Source organism: Vicugna pacos, chromosome 12, assembly GCF_048564905.1.
Source record: "Vicugna pacos chromosome 12, VicPac4, whole genome shotgun sequence".
NCBI classification, from domain to species: Eukaryota; Metazoa; Chordata; class Mammalia; order Artiodactyla; family Camelidae; genus Vicugna; species Vicugna pacos.
This window is the reverse complement of record NC_132998.1, coordinates 10,877,247-10,898,459: the sequence shown is the minus strand read 5'-3', so window position 1 is coordinate 10,898,459 and position 21,213 is coordinate 10,877,247. Positions and strand designations below refer to the sequence as shown.

Below are 21,213 nucleotides of genomic sequence, written 5' to 3'. Positions count from 1 at the left end.
TACCCACCATATCCTCCACTCTGCTTGGGAGAGGGGAAGGGAATCTTTCATTTTTATTTTTTATAATCCCCCTTTTAATTATTTAAAAATTTCTACCCCTCCCCCTCAAGAAAGGCGTTTGTATTCATGGAGTACCTACAATGTGGGAGGATTTTATAGTGTATTATCTCATCTAACCCCCCAGGGCATTCTTCCGAGGTCAGTATTATTGTGCCCATTTGCCTGATTAGGAAGTTGAGCTCAAAGTGGTCCAGTGATTTGTTTAAGGTCAAGCATAGAAGACTCTATAGAGGGGCAGAGTCAGAATCTGACAGGAGTCCCCCAGCCCTCCCCAAACAACGCTGGCCCCTCCCAGGGTCTGAGTCTTGGGGACAGAGTAAGAATTCTGTAAGGAGCCCAGATGGCTAGGATTTGGGGGTCTTAGAGAAATCAGCCTCATCCTTCTCCTCAGCTGATGCTTGTCATGGCCACCAACCCCAGAAGGCTATGATCCAGCATAATGAAAGTTAATTATGTGTCCAACTATAGGCAGAGGAAACTGGACTGTGAACTAAGCAGCCAGTATTAAAGAGAAACCTGCAAATCACCCTTAGCTTCCTTTGCTTTTAAATATGAGTTGTTATTGCGTAAAGGGTAGTTAAATCCTGGAATTCTGGAAGTCATCACAGCCAGCCGTGCCTAGCTTTGGCTGCCTGGCATCTCCTTTCTAGGGAGTGCCCCACTGCCCTCTGTGTCGTCTTTCCCAAAGCTCTTGTGGGCCTGAATCCCTTTGGTCTGGCTTTGATTTTGCAGGAGTTTCAGTGCAACCTTAGTGCCTTCCTCTGTGGAAGATGGAGCCCAGCTCCACAGTGTCTGTGCATCCACTCCCAGCTCCAGCTGGGGTCATCAGCCATGTGGCTAATGGCTTCAGGATTATAAATTTCTCCTCCAACTTTCTTATGGAAATAGTAGTATCGGAGAAGTCTTCCTTTGGCATATCGCTTACAAGAGGAAATGGACTTACCCTGAAGCATTTAATTTCCTTAATTAAAGAATTAAATTAGACTTATGGAGGCACTTTCATGATGCTTGCTTGGACCTCTTCCTGGGTTTTGGTGGGTGGATGGAATGGATTTTCTGTGCTATCACAATCAACGAGGAGGTTAATAATCAGCCTTTGTGTGCACTGATAATTAAGTGCATTTAAGGTCCGGAGAGTCCGAAGGGCTTCAGGCTGAATTGCGCCCTCTGCGAACACAACTGGAAAGGGATGGAGTTGAAAGGTCTGACACAGCCAGAGTACAGTGGATCCCAAGGGTCGGTGTTAATCCCTGGCCCAGCCTCAGGGACGTATACTCACTGGTGTCCCCTTTGTTATTCTTGGAACCCAGGGGGGAGAAATGAACTAAAGCCTGAGAGATTTCAGATACAATCAAGGACCGACTTCCCTATAGAGAGATTAGTAGTCACAGGTGCTGGGAAGGGGAGGGCTGCTCCAATCTCAGCCGGATCTTCTAGAAATCATTCCTTTGCCCCTTTTGTCTCCAATCCACCAGGCTACTGATGAAAAGCTAATGTTCTGTCTTGGTTTTCGTGTCCCTTCCTTACCCTCTTGTGGGCCCCTGGAGACAATTCAAGACAGTTAGCAAACAGGCACCTGGCAGGAATCAGGCTCAGAGCTCGAAGGAGACTGCAGTCTCCAGGCCGGGAGGCATGCGTATACAGACGGACCTTAATACAAGGCTGCAGGGGGGTCTGCTCTCATGCCAGGACACCATGCCATGGGGACTGGGCGGGAGAGTGAGCCTCCAGTTCAGGGGCTTGGGGCCAGAGCTCAGGGCAGGGTCCTCGGAGGAGGTGACAGATTGATTGAGGCTGAAGAATGGTGAAGAATTGGATGTGCTGAGATGAGGGAGGAGAGGAGGATTCAGGCAGAGGGAGTGGCATGAGCAAAGACACAAAGCAAGGGAGGCCAGAGGATGTGGGAGGAACAGCTGGCAGTCCACTGTGGATGAAACATAGGGGACGGAAGAAGGCGGGGGAAAGGAGACAGGCCGGGGGCAGATGGTGGCTATGGTGGCTAGGCAGGGTGGGCTTCAGATGTCAAGATGAGCATGAGAGGTGCTTGACCTGGAGAGGGTCATACTCAGGCATGGGGCGAATGGGACGTGGGGATAGTTGATGGCGGGGGTGTGTGTGTGTGTGTCTACTTTTGGTAACCTAAGGCACCATTATGAAACATCTTGAACATCAACATGCCCATTTCAGAGACACGTTTCCTTTCTTTCCCCATAGTATAGTGGTCAAAGTGTTTCTGGAATCAGACATACTTGGGTTCAGGCTTGGGCTCTGCCACTTACAATCTGGAGAAGAAGGTCCATAACCTTTCTGAGCTTCAGTTTCCTTTGTATCTAGAATGAAGATAATAAAACTTGTCCAGGTACAAAAAGAAGAATCTGGACTAGTGAAAAAAATAAAAAAACTCGCCCAGGGTTGTGGTGAGGATAACGTGAGGTGTGTATGTAAAGATTAATATAATGCCTGGTGCAGAGTAAGTGGGCAGTAAATATCAGCTGTTACTATTATTATTGTTGTCGCTGCTTTTTCCCCTCTGTGGCCCACTGGTCACCCAGGTACCTGCCCTGTAACCCCTCAGCCTCCCCCCTCTCCCCTCCCCTACCCCGGGCCAGCCTGCTCTTCTAGGTCTGGGAGGTGGGGCATCCTGTATACTAAAGCTCTCCTGCCTGGGACCCCTAGCCCCCACCGCTCAGTCCAAGCTCAGGGCGTATTGGAGAAGCTCTTCTGAAAATGTCCCAGGAAATAGAGAGCCATTTTGATAGAGGCTGGGGAGTGTGGCCTCGCGCTCATGGTCTAGTTGAGGGAGAGACTCTGTGTTCTGTGGGGGTGAAGAAACTTGAAGGCATATGAAAAGAAATGGAGGTGGGTGGACAGACTGGGAGTTTCAGGAAGTCAGATATTTGGAACTCTCACACCACACTGCTCATACACATCTACCAACTGCATGGATCCTCCAGCATGAAGTGGTCAAACAAATTATTTTTCGGTTGTGTGATTAACTTTTCCATGTCTTGGTGGGGATGAACCCCGTCCCCCTCTGGCTATATCATGGGTCAAGTGTCATAGATTGCCTTGAAGATTTGGCTCCTGAGACCCTACTTGAGAAGTCTCTGGAAGGCTCTTCCTCTCAAAGCTTCCTGGGTCCACCTGTCCTTGCCCCCTAGGATGGCCTATCCTTTGTCCCTAGTCTCAGCTCATCTTGTGACCCAAAATGAAAGACAGAGTGATGAGTCCAGCTGACCACCTGAAAGAAAGCATCTCAACCTGGCGTCCCTTCCTCTCCTCAATTATCTCACAAAGTGCAGAGTCCACAGGCCTTGGCTGACCTTGACTTTGCGGCACCCTCAGGCCCTCAACTGTGGAAAATATGCTGCCAAGGCTTCAAAGTTGCCTGAGTGTAGGATTTTCCAAACCCCATCTTAATGATGCTTTCCCAGGAGAGAGGAAAATGACTGAGAAATTCCCCAAGCCCATAAAGGTGACAAGAAGGCCACTCCACACAATGAGGCAGGCGGCCCCAGGTGTCTGGGATTATAAAAGGGACGGGCAGTGAGGGAGAGGCCAGAATCCTTCTCTTCCTCCTCTGGCTCCATCTCCTCCAGCCCAGAGTCACCATGACCTGTGGATCATCTTGCTTTAGCTCCCGTAGTGGAGTCTGCAAATCCAGCTCCTGTGGGACGACTCAGAGATGCAGTTCTGGTGGCGCCTTCAGCTGCACCTCTGCCTGCGGGCCCCGGCCCGGCCGCTGCTGCATCACGGCCGCCCCCTACCGCGGCATCTCTTGCTACCGCGGCCTCACCGGGGGCTTCAGCAGCCGCAGCGTCTGCGGGGGCTCCCGCACCGGCTCCTGCAGCCGCAAATTCGGGTACCGCTCCGGTGGCATGTGTGGACCCAGCCCTCCCAGCATCACCACCGTGTCTGTCAACGAGAGCCTCCTGGCACCCCTCAACCTGGAGGTCGACCCCAATGCGCAGTGCGTGAAGCAGCAGGAGAAGGAGCAGATCAAGAGCCTCAACAGCAAGTTTGCTGCCTTCATTGACAAGGTGGGTGTCCTTGATCACATCCTTCCTGAACCTTCCATTCCTGGGTAGGCACTGAAGGGGCAGTTAGGGGCAGGAGAGATGTGGTTCTGGTGAGCTCTCAGCCTAATGGAGGAGATGGGCCCAGACCAGAGAGGTGTGTGTAGAGCAGGGGCTCCTGGTAGGATAGCACTGTTATTATATACAACCTCTGTCCAGACGAGCGGGGTCTCCAGAAAGAGACAAGGACAAGGCTTGGAACTGCCTGTCAGAGGGAGGAGGACACACACACACACAAGAAACACACATAAGAAAGAAAGAAGACCACAGGGTCATCCTTCAGAATGATCTTGTTGCCTGAAACTTTCAGCCCATTCTATCTCTTTGTCTCTGATGCTGTCTCTGTCTGTCTGTCTGTCTCTCTCACACACACAAACACACATGCACACACACACTCACACACTCACACACTCTCATAGTGAACTGTGAGGCCAGCTGAGGCCTCCTGGGTACTGTTCACTTCAGATAGGACTGGGCCAGCAGGAGAGTTAGCCAGCGAAGGTTCCCTAGAGGAAAGCTTTGTCATTTGGGAGGGAATTCTGATCCTTGGGGTGGAGAAGCCAGGCTTTAGAAAGGACTTCTTCACTTGATCATGGGACACATGGACTAATATTTGCAGCAATTTCAAATGAGGCCCTGTGTGTATGTTTGGCAGGGGTGGTGGCAGGGAGGAAATGAGGAAAGGGCTGGTGTGGAGGCTCATCGGGGGAATGGATCCAGGATGCTGGGATGAGAAGTGACCTGATGGCTGTTTCCCTGGGTGGCAGGTATGCTTCCTGGAGCAGCAGAACAAGCTGCTGGAGACCAAGCTGCAGTTCTACCAGAACCGCGGGTGCTGCCAGAGCAACCTGGAGCCGCTGTTCGATGGCTACATCCAGACGCTGCGGCGGGAGGCTGAGCGTGTGGAGGCCGACAGCGGGAGGCTGGCCTCAGAGCTCAACCACGTGCAGGAGGTGCTGGAGGGCTACAGGAAGAAGTGAGTTGGCGGGAAATGTCAGAAGGGGTGAATGATACGACAACTGGGGAGCTGCTGAGCACACTGGCCTTAGACATTTCTTTCTTCATTAATCCACTTTGTGCTTTTATCAGCTTCAAAGGCAGTGACAGGCAGACACACGAAGAGAAGAGAAGCTGAAATATCAGCAAAGAACCTTTCCCCATCGCATTATGAACTTCTCTGGACACAGACCATATCTCTATCCATCCATCCATCCATCCAACCATTCCATAAACCTGTTCTGTGCTAGGGGTACAAAGAAATGACACCACTGCTGCTCCACTGTTCACACCCACTGGTTCAAGTTACTAATTCCACCCACCCTCCCAGATCTAAGCTCAGGGAATCAGCTTATTGTATTAGAATGATAACAAAACCAAGATCTTGAAAATGAATCATGTTTAAGTTAGAGAAATGTACTATTAGGAATGTGGCTACGAGTGATATTTCAGACCTGGGGCGAGGGAGATGGATGAGAGGGACATTTCGGGCATCCTGGGGGAGGAATGTGATGGGTCAGTTTGGGGTGGTCTCCCTTCCCTTCTGTTACTTCCAGATCTCTGAATAATTTCCTTTGTTCCAAATCCCCTTCCCTTGTGGAGGTTTGAAGAAGAGGTTGCCCTGAGGAACACAGCAGAGAATGAATTTGTCAGAATCAAGCAGGTGAGTGGGTGTGCCTGTGGGCTGGCAGTCTGGGGGTCTGGCAGCTCTCAGGCCATCAGCACTCCCTCCTTCAGTTACTAAGCTGACACTTTATTCCCACCCATGGAAGGGCATTTTACTTTTCACAGCCCAGGAGATCCCAGGGCAGGAATTCCCTGGCTCACTCTTTACAGAGAAGCCCGGAGAGGTAGAAGGACTCTCCAAAGCCACATACTACATTTTGCTAGAGTTGATGGGAGGTATCAGTGTCCTGACCCCTGACTTCTGGATCGATACCTATGACTTGCTTTGCAGGACTGGCAATGGGATTGGCGATTTTCCTGGGTTGGACTCGGGTAGGCAGGGCCCCCTAGGAATCCTCTGCAGTAACTAGGGATTGCCCTGTGTTTGTTTCCCCAGGAGGTTAACAGTGCCTACGTGCGCAAGGCAGATCTGGAGGCCAACGCCCACAGCCTGGTGGAGGAGGTGGGCTTCCTGAAGACCCTGTATGAGGAGGTGAGCACCAGCAGGGAGGACGTTACTCAGCCCTGTCCCTTGTGTCCCACGCCAGCCTGTGTTCAGAGGAAACAGAAAGCGGGGTCTGCAGGCCTGAGGGCTTTGGAAATGGTGGCTCTGTGTGCATATGTGTGTGTGTAAATGGGGAATGTGAACTCTCTTCTAATTGGCTCTGGATGGTGTATGTAATGTGAATGGCTGTTGGCTCCACAGGAGATACGAGTCATCCAAGCCCACATCTCAGACACCTCCATCATTGTCAAGATGGACAACAGCCGGGACCTAGACATGGACAGCATTGTGGCTGAGATCAAGGCTCAGTATGATGATATTGCCAGCCGCAGCCGGGCTGAGGCTGAGTCCTGGTACCGCAGTAAGGTGAGTGGCCCAGGACACCTGCCTCCTAGACACGGTGGGGGGAAGGATTCAAGATGTATGTTAGAAAGGCCTCTTTCGTCTGAGGATTCTGATCCTTAAGGATGGTAATTAAAGTGTTGACAGCTCTCAGGTAGGGATGGAAAGGCAGGGCTGCCATGTACGGTTGCACAGGCTGAGCACTGAACAACCGGCACATCATCTGAGGCATCCTGAATGGGCAGGACGTCCCATCCTGAGCTTCATGAACCTCTCTGCTTCCCCTCAGTATGAGGAGATGAAGGCCATGGTGATCCGGCAAGGGGAGAACCTGCGCCACACCAAGGAGGAGATCAATGAGCTGAACCGCAGGATCCAGAGACTGACAGCCGAGGTGGAGAACGCCAAGTCCCAGGTAGGGGTCATCTCTCCCCAAGACCAGAGGCACTAGGGGCCAGCCCAGGGTCCCATGGGCAGTGTGCACCCGAATGTATCTCACCATTCATTCTCCAGTCTTTTTGCATGACCAGAGTCCTTGGTTGTGGTCACTCAGGGAGACCCAGGTGACAAAGGGGGGAGGCCCTGTTCCTGGGGTGATCCCAGCTGGCTAGGAGACACTGGGCACATGCAGGAAATGAACACAGAGACCCAGGGACCATAACCCACCTTGTTCTCTTCTGGGCCCCCAGAACTCCAAGCTGGAGGCCGCCGTGACCCAGTCGGAGCAGCAGGGCGAGGCGGCCCTTAAGGATGCCCGCAGCAAGCTGGCGGGGCTGGAGGGCGCCCTGCAGAAGGCCAAGCAGGACATGGCCTGCCTGCTCAAGGAGTACCAGGAGGTGATGAGCTCCAAGCTGGGCCTGGACATCGAGATCGCCACCTACAGGCGCCTGCTGGAGGGCGAGGAGCAGAGGTGGGTGCCGCCAGCACAGTTGTGTCCAGTGCCTCAGCCTCTGTTTCTTCTGCTCCCATCTTGGAACCCTTTCAGGCTTCCTTCCTGCCTTAAGGAGAGGCTAAGGAGCACAGTCTTAGCTGAGGTCCACTGCCTGATTTCCAATAGGCTCCTTGCCTGATTTAGTTAGGGAGGATGGTGTGCTGGTGAATGTTTAACATCTGGCTCTCTGAGGAAAAAGAAAAGTCCCTGATTTATAACATTTGCTGATTTCGGTGATGTAAATGCTTCTTTCATGGCTGATTTCAAGCTACCACTGTGACTTCATGTAGTGTTGGCTAGAAAAGTTCAAAACAGGCTTGTGAACTGATGACAGCTAGTGCCAGAGCATCATTGGTTGAGGGCAGGATAAAAATGGATCAAACTGAAAGGATAAATAGAAAAAAAGATGGAAAACCTGTGGCCCTGGTTGACTGGATTGTTCAAGATAGTAGAGCCAGTCAGTAGGGATGGGGGAGGCAGCCTGGAGCTGGATTCCTAGGGGCAGGTGGAGAGATTTCTGTGTCCTGCTAGATTTTGGCAGGTCCTGCTTCCCAGAGGGATCTGGGGGAACCTGCCCCTTGCGTTCTTTTGAGCAGGGTTGGGGAGATTCTGAGCCTCTGGGGGTGCTGGACCCCAGACCATCTCCTCTGACCTTCTGGAAGGGACTTGGGTGGCTCCTTCCGTGATCGGGCTTAGAGCTGGTGACCACACAAATTCTGGGATCACTGTCAGGAGCTAATGCCCGGTCCTAATGCTGACCTTTTCTCTCCCACGTCAGGCTGTGTGAAGGCATCAATGCTGTGAACATCAGTGAGTAATTCTGGCCCTGAAGGGGAGACACTGAAGTTAGACAGTGGGAAGAATGTTTTAGCTCTGCGGGTGGAAAGAGCCAGGGAGAAGAGTTCCGTTCATTTCCAGCCGCACAGTTACAAAAAGGGAGTTGGCCGACGGGTCATGAGTGGGCTAATTCCTTACTCCAGACCTGTCAGAGTGTCAGTCTACCTTTCCACATTATAGGAAGCTCTGATTTTCTCCCTATCCAAGCAGACTTGCCCATGTTCCAGGTGTCAAACAGTTTTCTGGAACAAAACAGTTCTTCCATCAGTGCGGCTGTCCCCAAGGAGGTCTTGAAAATCAGATTAAGATGGGATTGAGATTGAACCAGGAGATGGACTCCCTTCCGGGGAGGGTGGGAGTCCCGCGGGCGGACCACAGGGAAGCCTAAGTTGACTTTCTCCCTGGAGGTGTGGATGAGCAGTAGTCATCTTCCTGGGTCCTCTTGACTGGTCGGGAGGGAGTCCTGTGTGGGACCAGCTCTCCACCCCTACTGATAGTTCTGACATTGCTACTGCTTCTGTGCAGGTGTGAGCAGCTCCCGGGGCGGAGTCGTGTGTGGGGACCTCTCAGCCACCCGTACCTGCGGCAACAGGTCCCGTGGGACGGGAGCCTGTGGCAGCAGCTGTAAGAAGTGTTAAGCTGGCAGGACTGGCGGAGGCACCCAAGCCCCCAGCCCATCTCACCCTCTTCGCGGATCCTGGCTGGCCCGTCTGCCCAGCTCTACCTTGTGCAGCCTGGTGGTGGGGTGCAATGGCTTGATCTTCTCCTGACCCATCTTCCCTACTGTTCACTTCTCATTTCTTGTTGTGTGGGAGGCCCCCTCTTTGTCTCCTGCCTCCCTCAGGTTGAAAAATGCCTCTGGGAGGAGTGAAACATGGATGTATTCTGTTTGAAGATTCTGGACTGCTGAAAACGAAGAGGACAGCACCCCCGGTCCCCATCGCAACCTTCCTTTCCCTTGCATTCTTGTGCTTTCCTTCCTCTCCCGACGATTCTGTTCCTCCTTGCTGTCTGTGCTTCAAATAAAGTCGCCTAGTTCGCATCACACATGTGCATCTTTCTGTCTGTGATTTCAGGCCCCGAGGGGGTGGGTGGGATCACAGCTGGGTAGGAAATCATCCTGGCGGGGGCTGCTGCCAGGGCTTTGCCAGCTATTTATTCAGTTGTGTGCTCAGGGCTGGGGACATTGAGGAGGGCTGCTCTGATGGCTCAGGGCTCCTGGGGTAATTCTCCAGTGCTGGGAAGTGTCAGGCACAGTGTGGGCTCGTAGCAGGCACTGAGCAATGTTAAGAGAATGAATGAATTCACCTCTCAGGTTCTAACTGCCCCACAGGGCATCTCCACTTGAATGTTGCAGTGAGATCTGGAGTTCAAAGGCCTTAAAGACACCACATCACTTCCCCCTCTACTGATGCCCGTGCATTAACTTTTCTTCTTTCCATCAGTTCTTCCTACTGTCTCCAGCTTAAAACTCTTCAGTACCTAATTTCCCGACCAGTTGAACCACCAAACTTATCAATTTTTTCTTTGAAAAACGCCACGAGGAAATTATTTTCTTATAATACGTCAGACTAGGAACTCTGAAAAACCCTTTTGTTATTAAAGATCTGGTTAACATTCTTGAAAAATATATTTGAATGCATCATGAGCCAGCAAGAAGGTATAGGAGACAATGAGAGGTGGAAAACAGTAAGAAAGCATGCCTCAGGGGTGTACGTGAATGATGGAGCCTGGTGGCATGGTGGGGGCATTTGTCAGTCACTGGTGGTGTGGAAGGGAAGCCTGCTGTGGTCAGGGGACAGAGCATGAAGCCTAGGTCTGTGAAAGGGAGACTGGGATCCTACGTCCCTAACAGACAACTGGGACGATCCTCCGTGAAAGAGGAAGCAGGAAAAGCACTGCAAAGGGAGAGGAAGGAAACATGCATGTCTTGACCTTGGCTTTGGGTGAAGGGGAAAAAAGTTTCCCCTGATAATTTTAAACCCCAAGTTTACCCTCATACAGTTCTGGGCTGGAGTTCACATTTTCTTTTTTTTCTGTAGCAAAACCCCACAATCCCAATGTGAGAACATAGTTTAAAATCAGCCCAGGTTGGTGATGCTCCCCTAAATCTGGCAAAAGCAAATGCAAATCCTCTCTAGAAGAATCTCATTAAAACCCAGGCTTCCAGGAATTCTCCCAGAGAGTGTTTCAACAGATGCAAGCTCACAGTTAAACAAAAATCAAGAAATGTGAGCCAAAATGCCACCATAAGTGGAGATGAGCAGAAGTATTCCACACCAGGAAGACTGCAGATGCTGGAATTAACTAGAGTCAGAAAAAAAAAAAAAGAGTATATTTCATGTGTTTAAAAAAAGAGGGTACTAAAATATAACTTAAGAATAAGAGCTTTTAGAAAATTAATAGACTTATTTGAAAAAGGATCAAATAGATTTATAGAAACGTTAACTGTAACAATTATATTAAAACTCAGTGGGGGGAGGGTATAACTTAGTGGTAGTGTTGTGCTTAGCATGCTGACGTCCTAGATTCAATCCCCAGTATCTCTATTAAAAAAAAGAAATAAATCTGATTATCTCCCCCCCAAATCATTGCTTAGTAAACATTTAAAAAGAGGGGGAAAAAAACAATGGATAGTTAAACAGCACACTAGACACAATTAAAGAGAAAGTTGGCAGATAAATCTATAGAAATTACCTGGAGTGAAAGCAGAGAAGAAACCAGAAAACATGAAAGAGAAATCGACAAAAATGGAGCCCAAGATGTCCCAAATCTTGGATTTAACAAATGAAGACTTTAAACATAAGGCCTGATTGAAAACCTAAAGATAAAACATATGAAAACCTATGAAGGCGGGTAAGAGCACAGTGGTAGAGCACTGTTTAAAAAACAAAAAAACAATAAACAAAACAAACAAAAAAACCCCTCCTAAACCTAAAACCTTACCTAAAACTAAGGCCATGAATTGAAAGTGGAACATATTAAGGTGATTGATTAGAGGATCAGAGGGCATCATATATAGTTAAAGTGAATAATTTTTCGTAAAAGTTAGTTTACTTATGTGAATATGTATGTAGGTACTGACTTGTGGTGTAAAACATAGTTCTTATTTTGATTGTGGTTAAAAAAAAGTTTTACATCTAGTACCCTAAAGAACCTCTTGCCAAAGTACACCAGCAGATATGTACTTAAAAGTTCATAGCAGTGTGGTTTGTTATATGTATACCCCTAGGAGAATGGATGAATAGGCACACACCGGAATATTATACAGCACTGAAAATAAACAAAGTTGCATGCATCAAAATAGATGACTCTTACTAATAGAATGTTGAGTAGGAAAAAGCAAGTCATAAAAGTGTATATGTAATTCTGTTTATAGAAAGCTTAAAAGCCAGAAGAACTAAACAATTGCTTAGGGATTCATACACACATGATACAGTAATAAGGAAAAGCAAGGGAGTGCTGACACAAAAACCCAGGATAGTGGTTACCTTGGATATTGGATTAGGTCAGAGGGGGAGGATGCTGTAATCAGGAAAGGTCTCATGGGGGATTTGAAGGTACTGGTGGGTACCTGAGGATTTGTTTTATTACTGTCACTATTTAAATGATTAAGTCCATGTTATATAAACTCTTGCATGTATGAGAAATTTATAAAACAAAAAGAAATGCTGATCAGCTTGCATTCTCTGGTCCCTGATACTCCTTCAGTTTACACTTGATCTTAGCCAAAAGGCCGAGAAGCAATACTCCTTCAGTTTAGAGTCTTGTCTTACCCCCAGCTTCCTACCTAGTCTTGGAAGTGGAACCCCAGACTCAGTCTCTCTCCCTCCTGTCTTCCACACTGCTACCAGACAAGCCTTCTTAAATTGTGTTGTGCACCAGGCTGCTGGCCTGCTCAAGTGCCTTCTATGGCTCCCTATTGCTCACTCCATAAGCCCAAACTCCTCAGCTCCACATATTTCCCCAACCTAAAAGAGCCTTCCTTCCCCCTCCTCCTCTTCCTCTTTCTTTCAAGGCCTTTTCCAGCCCAGAAACCACCACTTTCCCATCTGGGCTCACAGAATGGCCCCTTCTGCCCCCTCTCAGAACTCTGCAGTTGTAACAAGGTGAGGTCACAAAGCCCCCAGGAAGGAGAGGCCTTTTCCTCAGAGGTGAGCATTCTGGGAACTTCTTGGGCTGGAGCTGAGCTTCGGTGCCCACGGGAGGCTTGGAGGAGACGGCAGCTCTGTTCATCATGGTGAGAACTCTCCACATGGTTCACTGGCTCCCATGGGATGATGGGCCTCGGACTCCACCCAGATCTGCGGGACCTGGCCAGGACAAGCTTGTCTACTGTGTCTCCAGCTTTAAGGAATGGGAGCAGGAAAGGGTGGGCAGTAGGAATAAAGCAGGGACTGGTGGGAGATGATGTTTTGCCATCTCTTTATATTCATCCCTCCACACCCTATCTGCCTTGGAAGGAAATTTGCACTGGGTTGATGAGAACAGTTCTTCTCTGGGTTGATGTGAGTGTGTGACTTTATCTGTCCCTCTGGGTGTAGAGCCAAGTGCATGAGCTTAAGATGAAGCCTGGCTCGGCCACTGAATGGCAGGGTCACTCATGTCCCTCTGGGTCCCTGCTTCCCTGCACGGTGGATACAATGAGCATCAGCTTGCCCAGTAACATCTCCCTGGTCTGCTTCACAGGTGGTCGTGAGCCTGGGTGAGGTGGTGGAGGCATAAGACTTTGGTGAGTGAAAGCATCTCTTACTGTGCTTGGCTGGTTATGTGTCGGTGTGGGCAGAACCGGTGCAGGAAGGGAAAAGGCCCACTGATTTTGTCCCTTGTGGACAGCACTTCCCAGAGAGCCCTTGGGTTTGGGGAAGGAGCTGGAATCTGGATCTCTTGTCACTGAGAGCATTCATCAAGTTAGGGAAATTTCTTCATATCCTTAGATTTTTAAAAAGCATTTTTGAAATGAGGAACTATTGTTGAGTTTTATTAAATGCATTTTGTATTCATTTAAATGATTCTATGCAGAGAAGGATGATAATTCATTTCGTAGAGGTAACTATCCCTATTCCTGGGATAAACCCTGGGTAATCTCAGTCCAAAAACTCGACAGATTGCTACCCTGAAGTTTTTCCCTTTGTGCCCGAGTTCACGCTACCTTCAGCATCTCCGGTTGTGGTGGTGCACCCGCCACTCGGCCAGCCAAGTGCATTTCGTTCTCTCAATGACCCTTGGAGACAGGAAAGATGATCATCCCCATCTTACAGATGGAGAAACAGGCCCAGAGAAGTTAAATGATCCACCCACGATTGAAGCTGGATGGGTGGGCACTGAACTGTCTCTCTGGCCTCAGTCGAGGACCCTTGCTGCCCTCCTCATCTCCCTGATCCTCCCCCTGGACTCTGCTAACCCTTACTCCGCAGTGTGATAAGCAAAAGGCAACGGTGCAGAAACACATGCAGAGCCGGAGGCGCAGCAAGGAGGAGCTGAACAGGCTGAACCAGGCCATCCGGAGGCTGACCGTGGAGGCGGGCAGCACCAAGAGTCAGGCGAGGGGCGGGCGTGGGCGCTGCCGAGGGGTGATGGTGGGAGGGGGCCCACTATTTAGAATGACTAGACTGGATCTTCCCCCATCCATTGGAATAGACGCATAGAGTTTCTCTTTGTGAATGTCTGAGCAAACAGGGGTGTGGCTGTATGTGTACATCATGCTTACATTTGCCCAGGACTCTGTATTTCATGTGCGTAAGTAATTAACACGTAGGTAAATATCTCTGAATATGTACGCCTGTTTGTATACTGTTTTTTATGGGTACGCACATTTCTATGCTGTAGGTTTTGTTCTACACAACATGAAATTTGAGTCCATCTTCAGAAATGGCAAGATTTTATGCAGCAATCCAGTTTTCTGGGTTCTGTCCAAAAATGTGCTGACCTGGCAATATTAACTTATGATCTGACATGGTAATATTTGGTAAGAGAAGAGAGGCCTCTGTCTTCTCTGTCATCTCCACATGGGGACATGCTCCTCTTTTTTTGGGGGGGGGGGACATGCTCCTCTTGTGTGCCACAGTCCCCACCACTCCAAATTGCATCCTTTGACACCAAGGCAGAGGGTTCTTTGCCATTTACGATCACCTTGGTTAGTACTCTTGTGATCCTTGTAAATGGTGCTGGGCCTGTGTCTCTATCTAAGGTAGAGACATACAGGACTGAATACATGAGAGAGGTCCAGGTGATTTCAGGAAAATGAGAACGTGCACCTTTCTTCGTGGAACTGGATACTGTCGATGGCTAGTCCACATTTGATCTTTACTTTCTGATGCCTCCAGCCAGACTCTGCAGACATTCGTGTTTGTGACTCGGGCTTTAGGTCTTAGAAGAGGTTCCAGCATGAATGCTTTCTTTCTCCCGAACTCTCTCCCTCTCAACCTCCTCTCTCTTCTCCCAGCTGCCCTCTCTGTTAAGCCTCCAGACCCACGCTCCATCCTGCAGAGGGAAGGGGTGCTGTTTCTGCTCTGTTCTTGTTTTCTGCAGATACCAGTGTCCTGGGCTCTTAGTGAGGGGTTCTCCCTTCTCCAGGAACCCAGGCCTTTGAGGAGGGATGAACTGTCCAGGTTCCAGGGGGTGGCAGAGTGAGCGGGTAGGCCCGCTGTGGTTCAGTCTCCCAGCCTCCCCAGCTGCTCTGATTCCTGGACTGGTTTTCTCAGCAGCAAGCACACCTCACCAAGACAAGCGTTTATCATCATTCTCCCCCAGAGACGGCAAATTCTAGTCTCTTGTGAGGAAAGGATATTTATTCTTCCTGTTAGTTTCCCTGATGAAACAATAATCCCAGCATGACATGCTGAAAAACATTGGATGCTTCCTGGAAATGTCACCAATACTCTTTGGAAAAGGTTCTCTCTCAGCCACCCCAGAGGGCTGGCCCCCAACCTGCAATCTGGGAGAGTGGCAGACACACAAGTGTGTATTTCAGAACAGGCACGCTGACTCCTCACAATGGTCTCTAATCCCTCATTGGCCCCCCAGCCTCTGAGAAAGGTCTGGATCCTTGAGAGGGGCGGGGGGAGGCCAAGGATGTCCTTCTCTCTTTGGTCTTCCCTTCACCCCCAGCCCTGCGAACCAGGCAAGGACCCAGCAGCTCTGCAGAAGGAGGGTGCCTCAGGCAGTGCCAAGGGCAAGGTGGCCTGGCTGGAGGCCGCCCTGCAGCGGGCCAAGCAGGACATGGTGCGGCAGCTGCAGGAGTACCAGGAGCTCATGATTGCCAAGCTGGGCCTGGATTTTGAGATCGCCACCTACCGCAAGCTGCTGGAGGGCGAGGAGAGCCGGTGAGGGCTGGGTGGTGCTTCAGGTGTTGGTGGTGAGGGGGGCTGGGGCACAGAGAGGGCACCACCTGAGGCCTTGCCAGCTGGGGAGAGGGGAGGAGGGGTGATCTGGGTATCCAGGGATCTGTTCTTCTGGAGTAAGTTTTTTTCCCCACTGTCTTACAGTCCTTTAGACAAAAGGTCTTAGCTACTAAGCACCTCTGGCACCTGGGATGGGGCGACTTATGAAGTCATTCACTCCTTAGGATCAGAGAGCAGTGGCCAGTTTGTCAATTGAGACAGTTGCAAGGACCAAGGCCCAGCCAGGAGGAGGAAGGTCCCCAATGTGGGGTGCCTTCTCCTCAACTCTGCCCCTCTCCACCTGGGAGAGGCCTGGGTGAGGCAGGGTTTGTGGTAACAGGTAGCTCCTGGTTTTAAACCTTAGACAGCAGTAGGGACCCAGGGGCTGCCAGCTCCAACTGGGCCCACCTGGCTGAGGGGAAGGAAGGGAAACTCACGATGCAACAGACGTGCTGAAATTTATTGCCTCCTCTAAACTCTACAAAACCCTGGGAGGAAGGTGCTATTATTCCCATTTTACAGATGAGGAAACTGAGTCTTAGAGAGTAAAGGACTGCCTCAAGGACACACAGATAGAAAGTGATTGGGTGAGACTTCAACAATAGGCTTCAGACAATGTACCTAGCTCCTCTGTGATCTCCTTCAAAACGCCCCCCTCACGGTCTCTAATTTCAAGATAAGTTTAGACCAAAGACAGTGTAGATCTTCTGCCTTCTCCCTTCTCCAAGAATCCATCCATAAAAGTGAATTATTTGAATTTAAGGCAGACAGGATTGAGTTTAAAAGTCCAGAGGTAGTTTTTACTCAAAAGGGCTGAGAGGACCTGAGACAACCAAGCAGCTTGCAGGATGGAAGGATTTCCTCCTGTCTGGAGAGGGCCAGGAGTGTTTTGTCTTGGAGAATGGAGAATATTCGGCCTGGTAGGTAGATTCACTCACCTGCTTCCTCCTTCTCCCCGCAGGCTTGGTCTGGGATTTGGAGCAGGGAGCGTCAGTAAGTAAATAATAGTTGTAACTTGGGTTAGGAGGGTCAAATCTTATCCCCCGCCCCGCTCTTCCTTTGTGTGTATCCTCTTGGGAAGGGAGAAGGGGTCTGCTTCTTCTGGACGTCTCCCATTTGTGGGGGTGGCTGTTTCTTCTCTTGGGGGTGATTTTTTTTGTGTTTGTGTGTATTGTGGGAGGGGGTTCTGTGGTCTGTTCTTTGAAGGGAGGATCTGTTGGTGTGTCCTGGGGTGTGAGAGGAAGTTCTGCGGGTTTATGCTCATGGAAGAGGCTGTTTCATTCCCTCTTTGGGGAGCATCTGTGTCTAACTTCAGGGAAGGGGGATTCCTGAGTCTGTTTCTTGGGAGTAGGGGTCTGTGTATCTGTCACTTTGGGGAGTCTGCACGCTTGTCTCCTGGTGGGGAGGAGGGCCTGTGCATCCGTATATCTGTCGTCCGAGGCGGCGCGGGCAAAGCTGGGGAGAAGCGGTTTCCTCCTCCGACAGCCGCTCTCCGCTCAGCCCTGGGCAGCGCTCCCCACTCCGGGCCGGGCTCCGCCGCGGACCCCGCTGGCCTGCTGCCGCCTGGAGCGGGCCCGGCGCCCCGGAGACGAGCGCCCCTGGCGGCGGCTGCGCGCTCTGCGGCTCCCCCGGCTGTGTCGGGGGCTTCGGCAGCAGAGGCTCCTGCGGATGCTGAACCTTTCCTCATCTGCTCCGGAGAAGTAAAGGAACCCTAGCTTTTGCCCCAAAGTCTTGGCCCTGTGTCTCAGACGCCCCCTCCCATGGTGCTGGCCCTCTCCTCACCTCTCCCTCTTGCCCTCCCACCCCGGTGCGTGAAGTCTTGGAATGTAGTTCACCGGACCACGGCGGACCTGCCCTCGGTGCAGACGCTGTGCGCCTGCGCTTAGCTTACCAGGCTCACCAGGACCCAGCACCCCCACCCTCTGAATCGCCCCATTCCCTTTGTCCCGGGACTCCTCTATTGCAATAAAAAGTTCTGCAGTGCACTACACTGTGGGCTGTTTGTGCCTGACTTCCTCGGGCTACTTATTCCCAAAGCAAAGACAAAGCTGGCCGGATTTGGGGGCAGGGAAAGAAAAGGGGGAACACGAACAGGAAGCAACCCTCCTCATGTGGTGTGTGGGTATGCATGACTTCAGTGTACGGTGGTGTCATAGCACCAGGATCTTCAGGGTTGGAGGGATGTGTGTGTCAGAGGGCCTGGGGTGAGAGGGAAATGAGGGGGGTTAATTCATGCAGGGCGGTGGCTTCCTTTCCAGCCTGGGGTCCACAGGCAGCCGTTCTTGGTAGAGTTGCTGAGAACTGCATTTTTTCATCGACTCACTCGCTCTGCAAACACTTACAGAATGGCCTCTGAGGGTCCGGCATAGTGTTTGGTCGACAGGACACTAGTCCTGGCCCTCTGGAGATGATGGTCTGGCAGGGAAGCAGTCTGTAAACCAGGAAATGGACCAGAAAGAAGCTCAGATGGGGATGAAGGCGAGCCTCCTTCTATTGCCCTGGCAGGGGCTGTCGGGGACAGGCCCTGGGGAAGATGGCCCTCATAGACTGAGGCTGGAGGACGTGAACACAATTGGGTGGCCCAGGTCCGGGTTTTAGTTGAACAAGGGATCTGATGGTGGCTGGGAACAACATACTATGGTGAAGGAAAGCATGGGCTTTGGAATCAGAGGAGGTTCCAGCTCTGCTTTGACTTCCAGGTCTATGGTGTAGTTTAGTCTGAGTTTTCACAAGGCAACTGGACTTTGGGGTCAGAAGGTAGGCCAGCTTAGGGGGTGGGATGGCCAGAGAGAGGCTGGGTTTTTGTGCTCTCTACTTGCCATCCAGGCCTGAGAGAAGCCTTGGTTCAGCGAGCTCACTTTCTTTTCTGTTGCACAAAGCATTACATCAGCGAGCCATCTGGGGAACAATAGTCCCTGCTTTCTATGTCCCTGGGTGGGGCTAAGGTGTGTCATTGGCCAGAGGCACCAGCGTTGCCTTTTAAGGTTCGCTAGTGCCAGGGTGTCTGCTGTGTTCTCTTGGATCCCTGCCCAGAGAACAGGTGTCCAAAAGGGCCCCTTCCCGGATAAACAGAGCAGTCTCATGCCAGAGGAATGGGACAGAAGCTTGACTGGCAAGCTGCCACCTATCTGAGGAGCAGGGGACAGGGCCTTACTGGACTCATACATCAGCCCCATTCGATCTATTCAGACTGACACTGGTTGCATAAACATTCTTATCAACACCCCCAATGCAAGGCAGCTGCCTAAAAGCAGAGCTGCTTCTCTGCAAGATTTTTCAGACTCCATGCTCCCCGCATTTAGCTAGGAGGTAATGACATTCTGTGATATTCAAGGTCAGGTTTTTAGCTCCTGCTGGGCTGATCATGTCAGTAAAGGAACTCTGTGAGAAGTGCAGAAGCTCCTCCCACCCGGGAGCTGTAGGCAGGACTGATGGTGAGCAGCCGGCAGCCTGTATCACCGAACACTGGTTGTTGCCCGCATGTTTCCTTTCCAAATCCCAAATCTGATGTCAGCCAGGGAGCTCCCAAGGGCCGTGGGATCAGGCTTTAGTCTCTGGCTGGGCCAGGGCCACGTGGGCCATTAGCAAGGTTTGTGGCTTGGGGCCCAATCTTTGGAGTGGCTCCCCTGGTCCTGGGCCACATTCCAGGCTGGGAAATTTCTGGAGAGTCAGTCACCAGCCCATTTATAAGCTTTGAGAGGCGGGTGACTTCTGGAAGTTCAGTCATTACTTCCCAGCAGAAGTACTATCATATTTAATAGTGGCACTTAAATGTGTGAGATGTGACTTCACGTTGTTAGAGTCTCTGTCTGAGCCCCTCAAGGGCCGTCTCACCCATTCATCCCCAGAGCCTGCCATGGAGCAGGTGTGAGTGGGCCAGGGCTCTGCGATGTCGTTTAGTCTGCTTTGTCTTTGGGTGAATTGGGCTCTGTTCTTCCACGATTAGCATGTTTATCCCTATGGGCACCCCCTTGGCAGGCGAGGTAATTACGTTTATTTATTTATTTAATTATTATTTTATTTTTACTGGAGGTACTGGGAGTTTTAGGACCTCATGCATGCTAAGCATGTGCTCTACCACTGAGCTCTCCCCTCTTCCCTGGGAGTCTTCTGACACATCTAAATGCAGTCCTTCCTGATGCGATTCCAGCTGCAGTGTATTAACCAGTCCAGCCTGGACTAAGGAAGGAAGGCCCCGGATTCTGCTCCCAATCTTGCTATTACTTTGGCCAAACACATCACCTGTTCATGGGCCTTGGTTCTGCCCACCCCAGATCGAACTGTTGAAGATTCATCTATCCTTTGGAGTTTTCCTTCCTGCTTAAACTCTCTGTACCACAGTTTATCCGTAAAACAAGACAGTACCTGTCATGGGTTGTTTCAGAATTAAATATATTACTATATGTAAAGTACTTAAAACATAGTAAGCTTATATCAAAGTACTTAATATTTTATCTGCTGGAGTTCTTGGAAAGGGTTTTGAGCACCTTTAAAGAAGGCTCTACAACTTCAAGATCTCCCTCTGCCTGGGCTGGAGCTACAGTGATTGCAGGGCAGGAGGGGTAGGGAGGGGAGCCCAAGGGTTAGAGCTAGGGGTCACTAGCCAGAGGGCACCTCCCTGGTAGGACACTCAGCAGCACCTGCCCATCGCCACTCCCACCATAGCCCAGTTCTCCATCTGGGACCCCATCTCCCCAGCACATGAGCCCACTTGCACACTCACACTGTAATCATACCCACATGTACCCACAAAACTCTCTTCAGTGCGTATCCACAGGTATACACACATTCACACACATCATCACCCATATAGGAACTCCCATTGTCACACACACGTTTCCGAACAGATGCCCAGATATGTACATGTACCTAGGTGCAATCATTCTGTTCCACTCCCAGACAGCAGCCTAGAGATAGATTGCTGAGCAGGGTAAAGATACAGTCAATGTGCACACAGCACAGTGCATGGCACCTGGGCACCCAGCTTCCCTCTGGCTCCCCGTCCTGTCTCATGTGTCCTAAAGAATCACAGAGCTTGAACTTAGTCAGGGACCTTAGCAGCCGTCTAGTCCAGGCATTTTTTTCCCCCTACTAGTGAATACATGGAGGACCAGAGAGGGGAGGTGACTTGCTAAAGATCACACAGTAAACTGTTTCATTTTCTTTACCATTCCGCATCATGGGCCTTATGTACATGATTCGTTCACCCTCGCTCCTCTGCCTGAGCCTGTTCAGAGGTGGACACCTAGAGGAAGGTGAGGATTGTGGAGCTGGAGTCGGAGAGAGGAGAAGGTCAGAGCCAGAGGGAAGATGAGAGAGTGAAGTACGACAGGTCACCAAAGCCCAGTGGGGCTGATGAGACTAGTGAGACGGGGAGGGCAGGATTGGTTGATAGAGAGGAGAAGTCCCTCAGGACTG

General features: G+C 50.7%; 2 protein-coding genes across 6 annotated transcripts in view; both read left to right on the top strand.

Annotated features, from left to right (window-relative positions):
• The first annotated feature begins 3,650 nt into the window (after positions 1-3,650).
• The window catches only part of KRT86 (keratin 86), a 39,563-nt gene continuing 22,000 nt past the window's right edge, over positions 3,651-21,213 (top strand). For 2 of the 3 annotated variants that reach the window (XM_031682852.2, XM_072972758.1), the window contains exons 1-7: positions 3,651-4,100; positions 4,904-5,112; positions 5,736-5,796; positions 6,196-6,291; positions 6,505-6,669; positions 6,935-7,060; positions 7,335-7,555. In XM_031682852.2, coding sequence (XP_031538712.2) covers positions 3,672-4,100; positions 4,904-5,112; positions 5,736-5,796; positions 6,196-6,291; positions 6,505-6,669; positions 6,935-7,060; positions 7,335-7,555 — 1,307 coding nt within the window. In that variant the 5' untranslated portion in view covers positions 3,651-3,671. Of the gene's footprint in view, positions 4,101-4,903; positions 5,113-5,735; positions 5,797-6,195; positions 6,292-6,504; positions 6,670-6,934; positions 7,061-7,334; positions 7,556-8,354; positions 8,387-8,938; positions 9,434-21,213 lie in introns of those variants that run through there. The other variant, XM_072972761.1, reaches the window with a different exon arrangement.
• LOC140700116 (keratin, type II cytoskeletal cochleal-like) lies at positions 12,444-17,785 on the top strand. Of its 3 annotated transcripts, none has more exons than XM_072972765.1 (6): positions 12,444-12,653; positions 13,103-13,145; positions 13,831-13,956; positions 15,524-15,738; positions 16,757-16,788; positions 17,202-17,785. In XM_072972765.1, exons 3-6 carry the CDS (start codon positions 13,864-13,866, stop codon positions 17,468-17,470), a joined length of 609 nt encoding a protein of 202 aa, XP_072828866.1. In that variant the 5' UTR covers positions 12,444-12,653; positions 13,103-13,145; positions 13,831-13,863; the 3' UTR covers positions 17,471-17,785. The 3 variants fall into 3 exon arrangements, with proteins under 3 accessions (XP_072828866.1, XP_072828865.1, XP_072828867.1); XM_072972764.1 differs by having other exon boundaries at positions 12,448-12,653; positions 17,236-17,785; XM_072972766.1 differs by having other exon boundaries at positions 12,454-12,653; positions 17,296-17,785.

Excerpts from the sequence above, each read along its gene's own strand:
- LOC140700116 (XM_072972764.1), top strand. The coding sequence starts at position 13,864 with ATGCAGAGCCGGAGGCGCAGCAAGGAGGAGCTGAACAGGCTGAACCAG. Across the intron at positions 13,957-15,523 it reads CGGGCAGCACCAAGAGTCAG|CCCTGCGAACCAGGCAAGGA; the intron begins GCGAGGGGCGGG and ends CTTCACCCCCAG. Across the intron at positions 15,739-16,756 it reads CTGGAGGGCGAGGAGAGCCG|GCTTGGTCTGGGATTTGGAG; the intron begins GTGAGGGCTGGG and ends TTCTCCCCGCAG.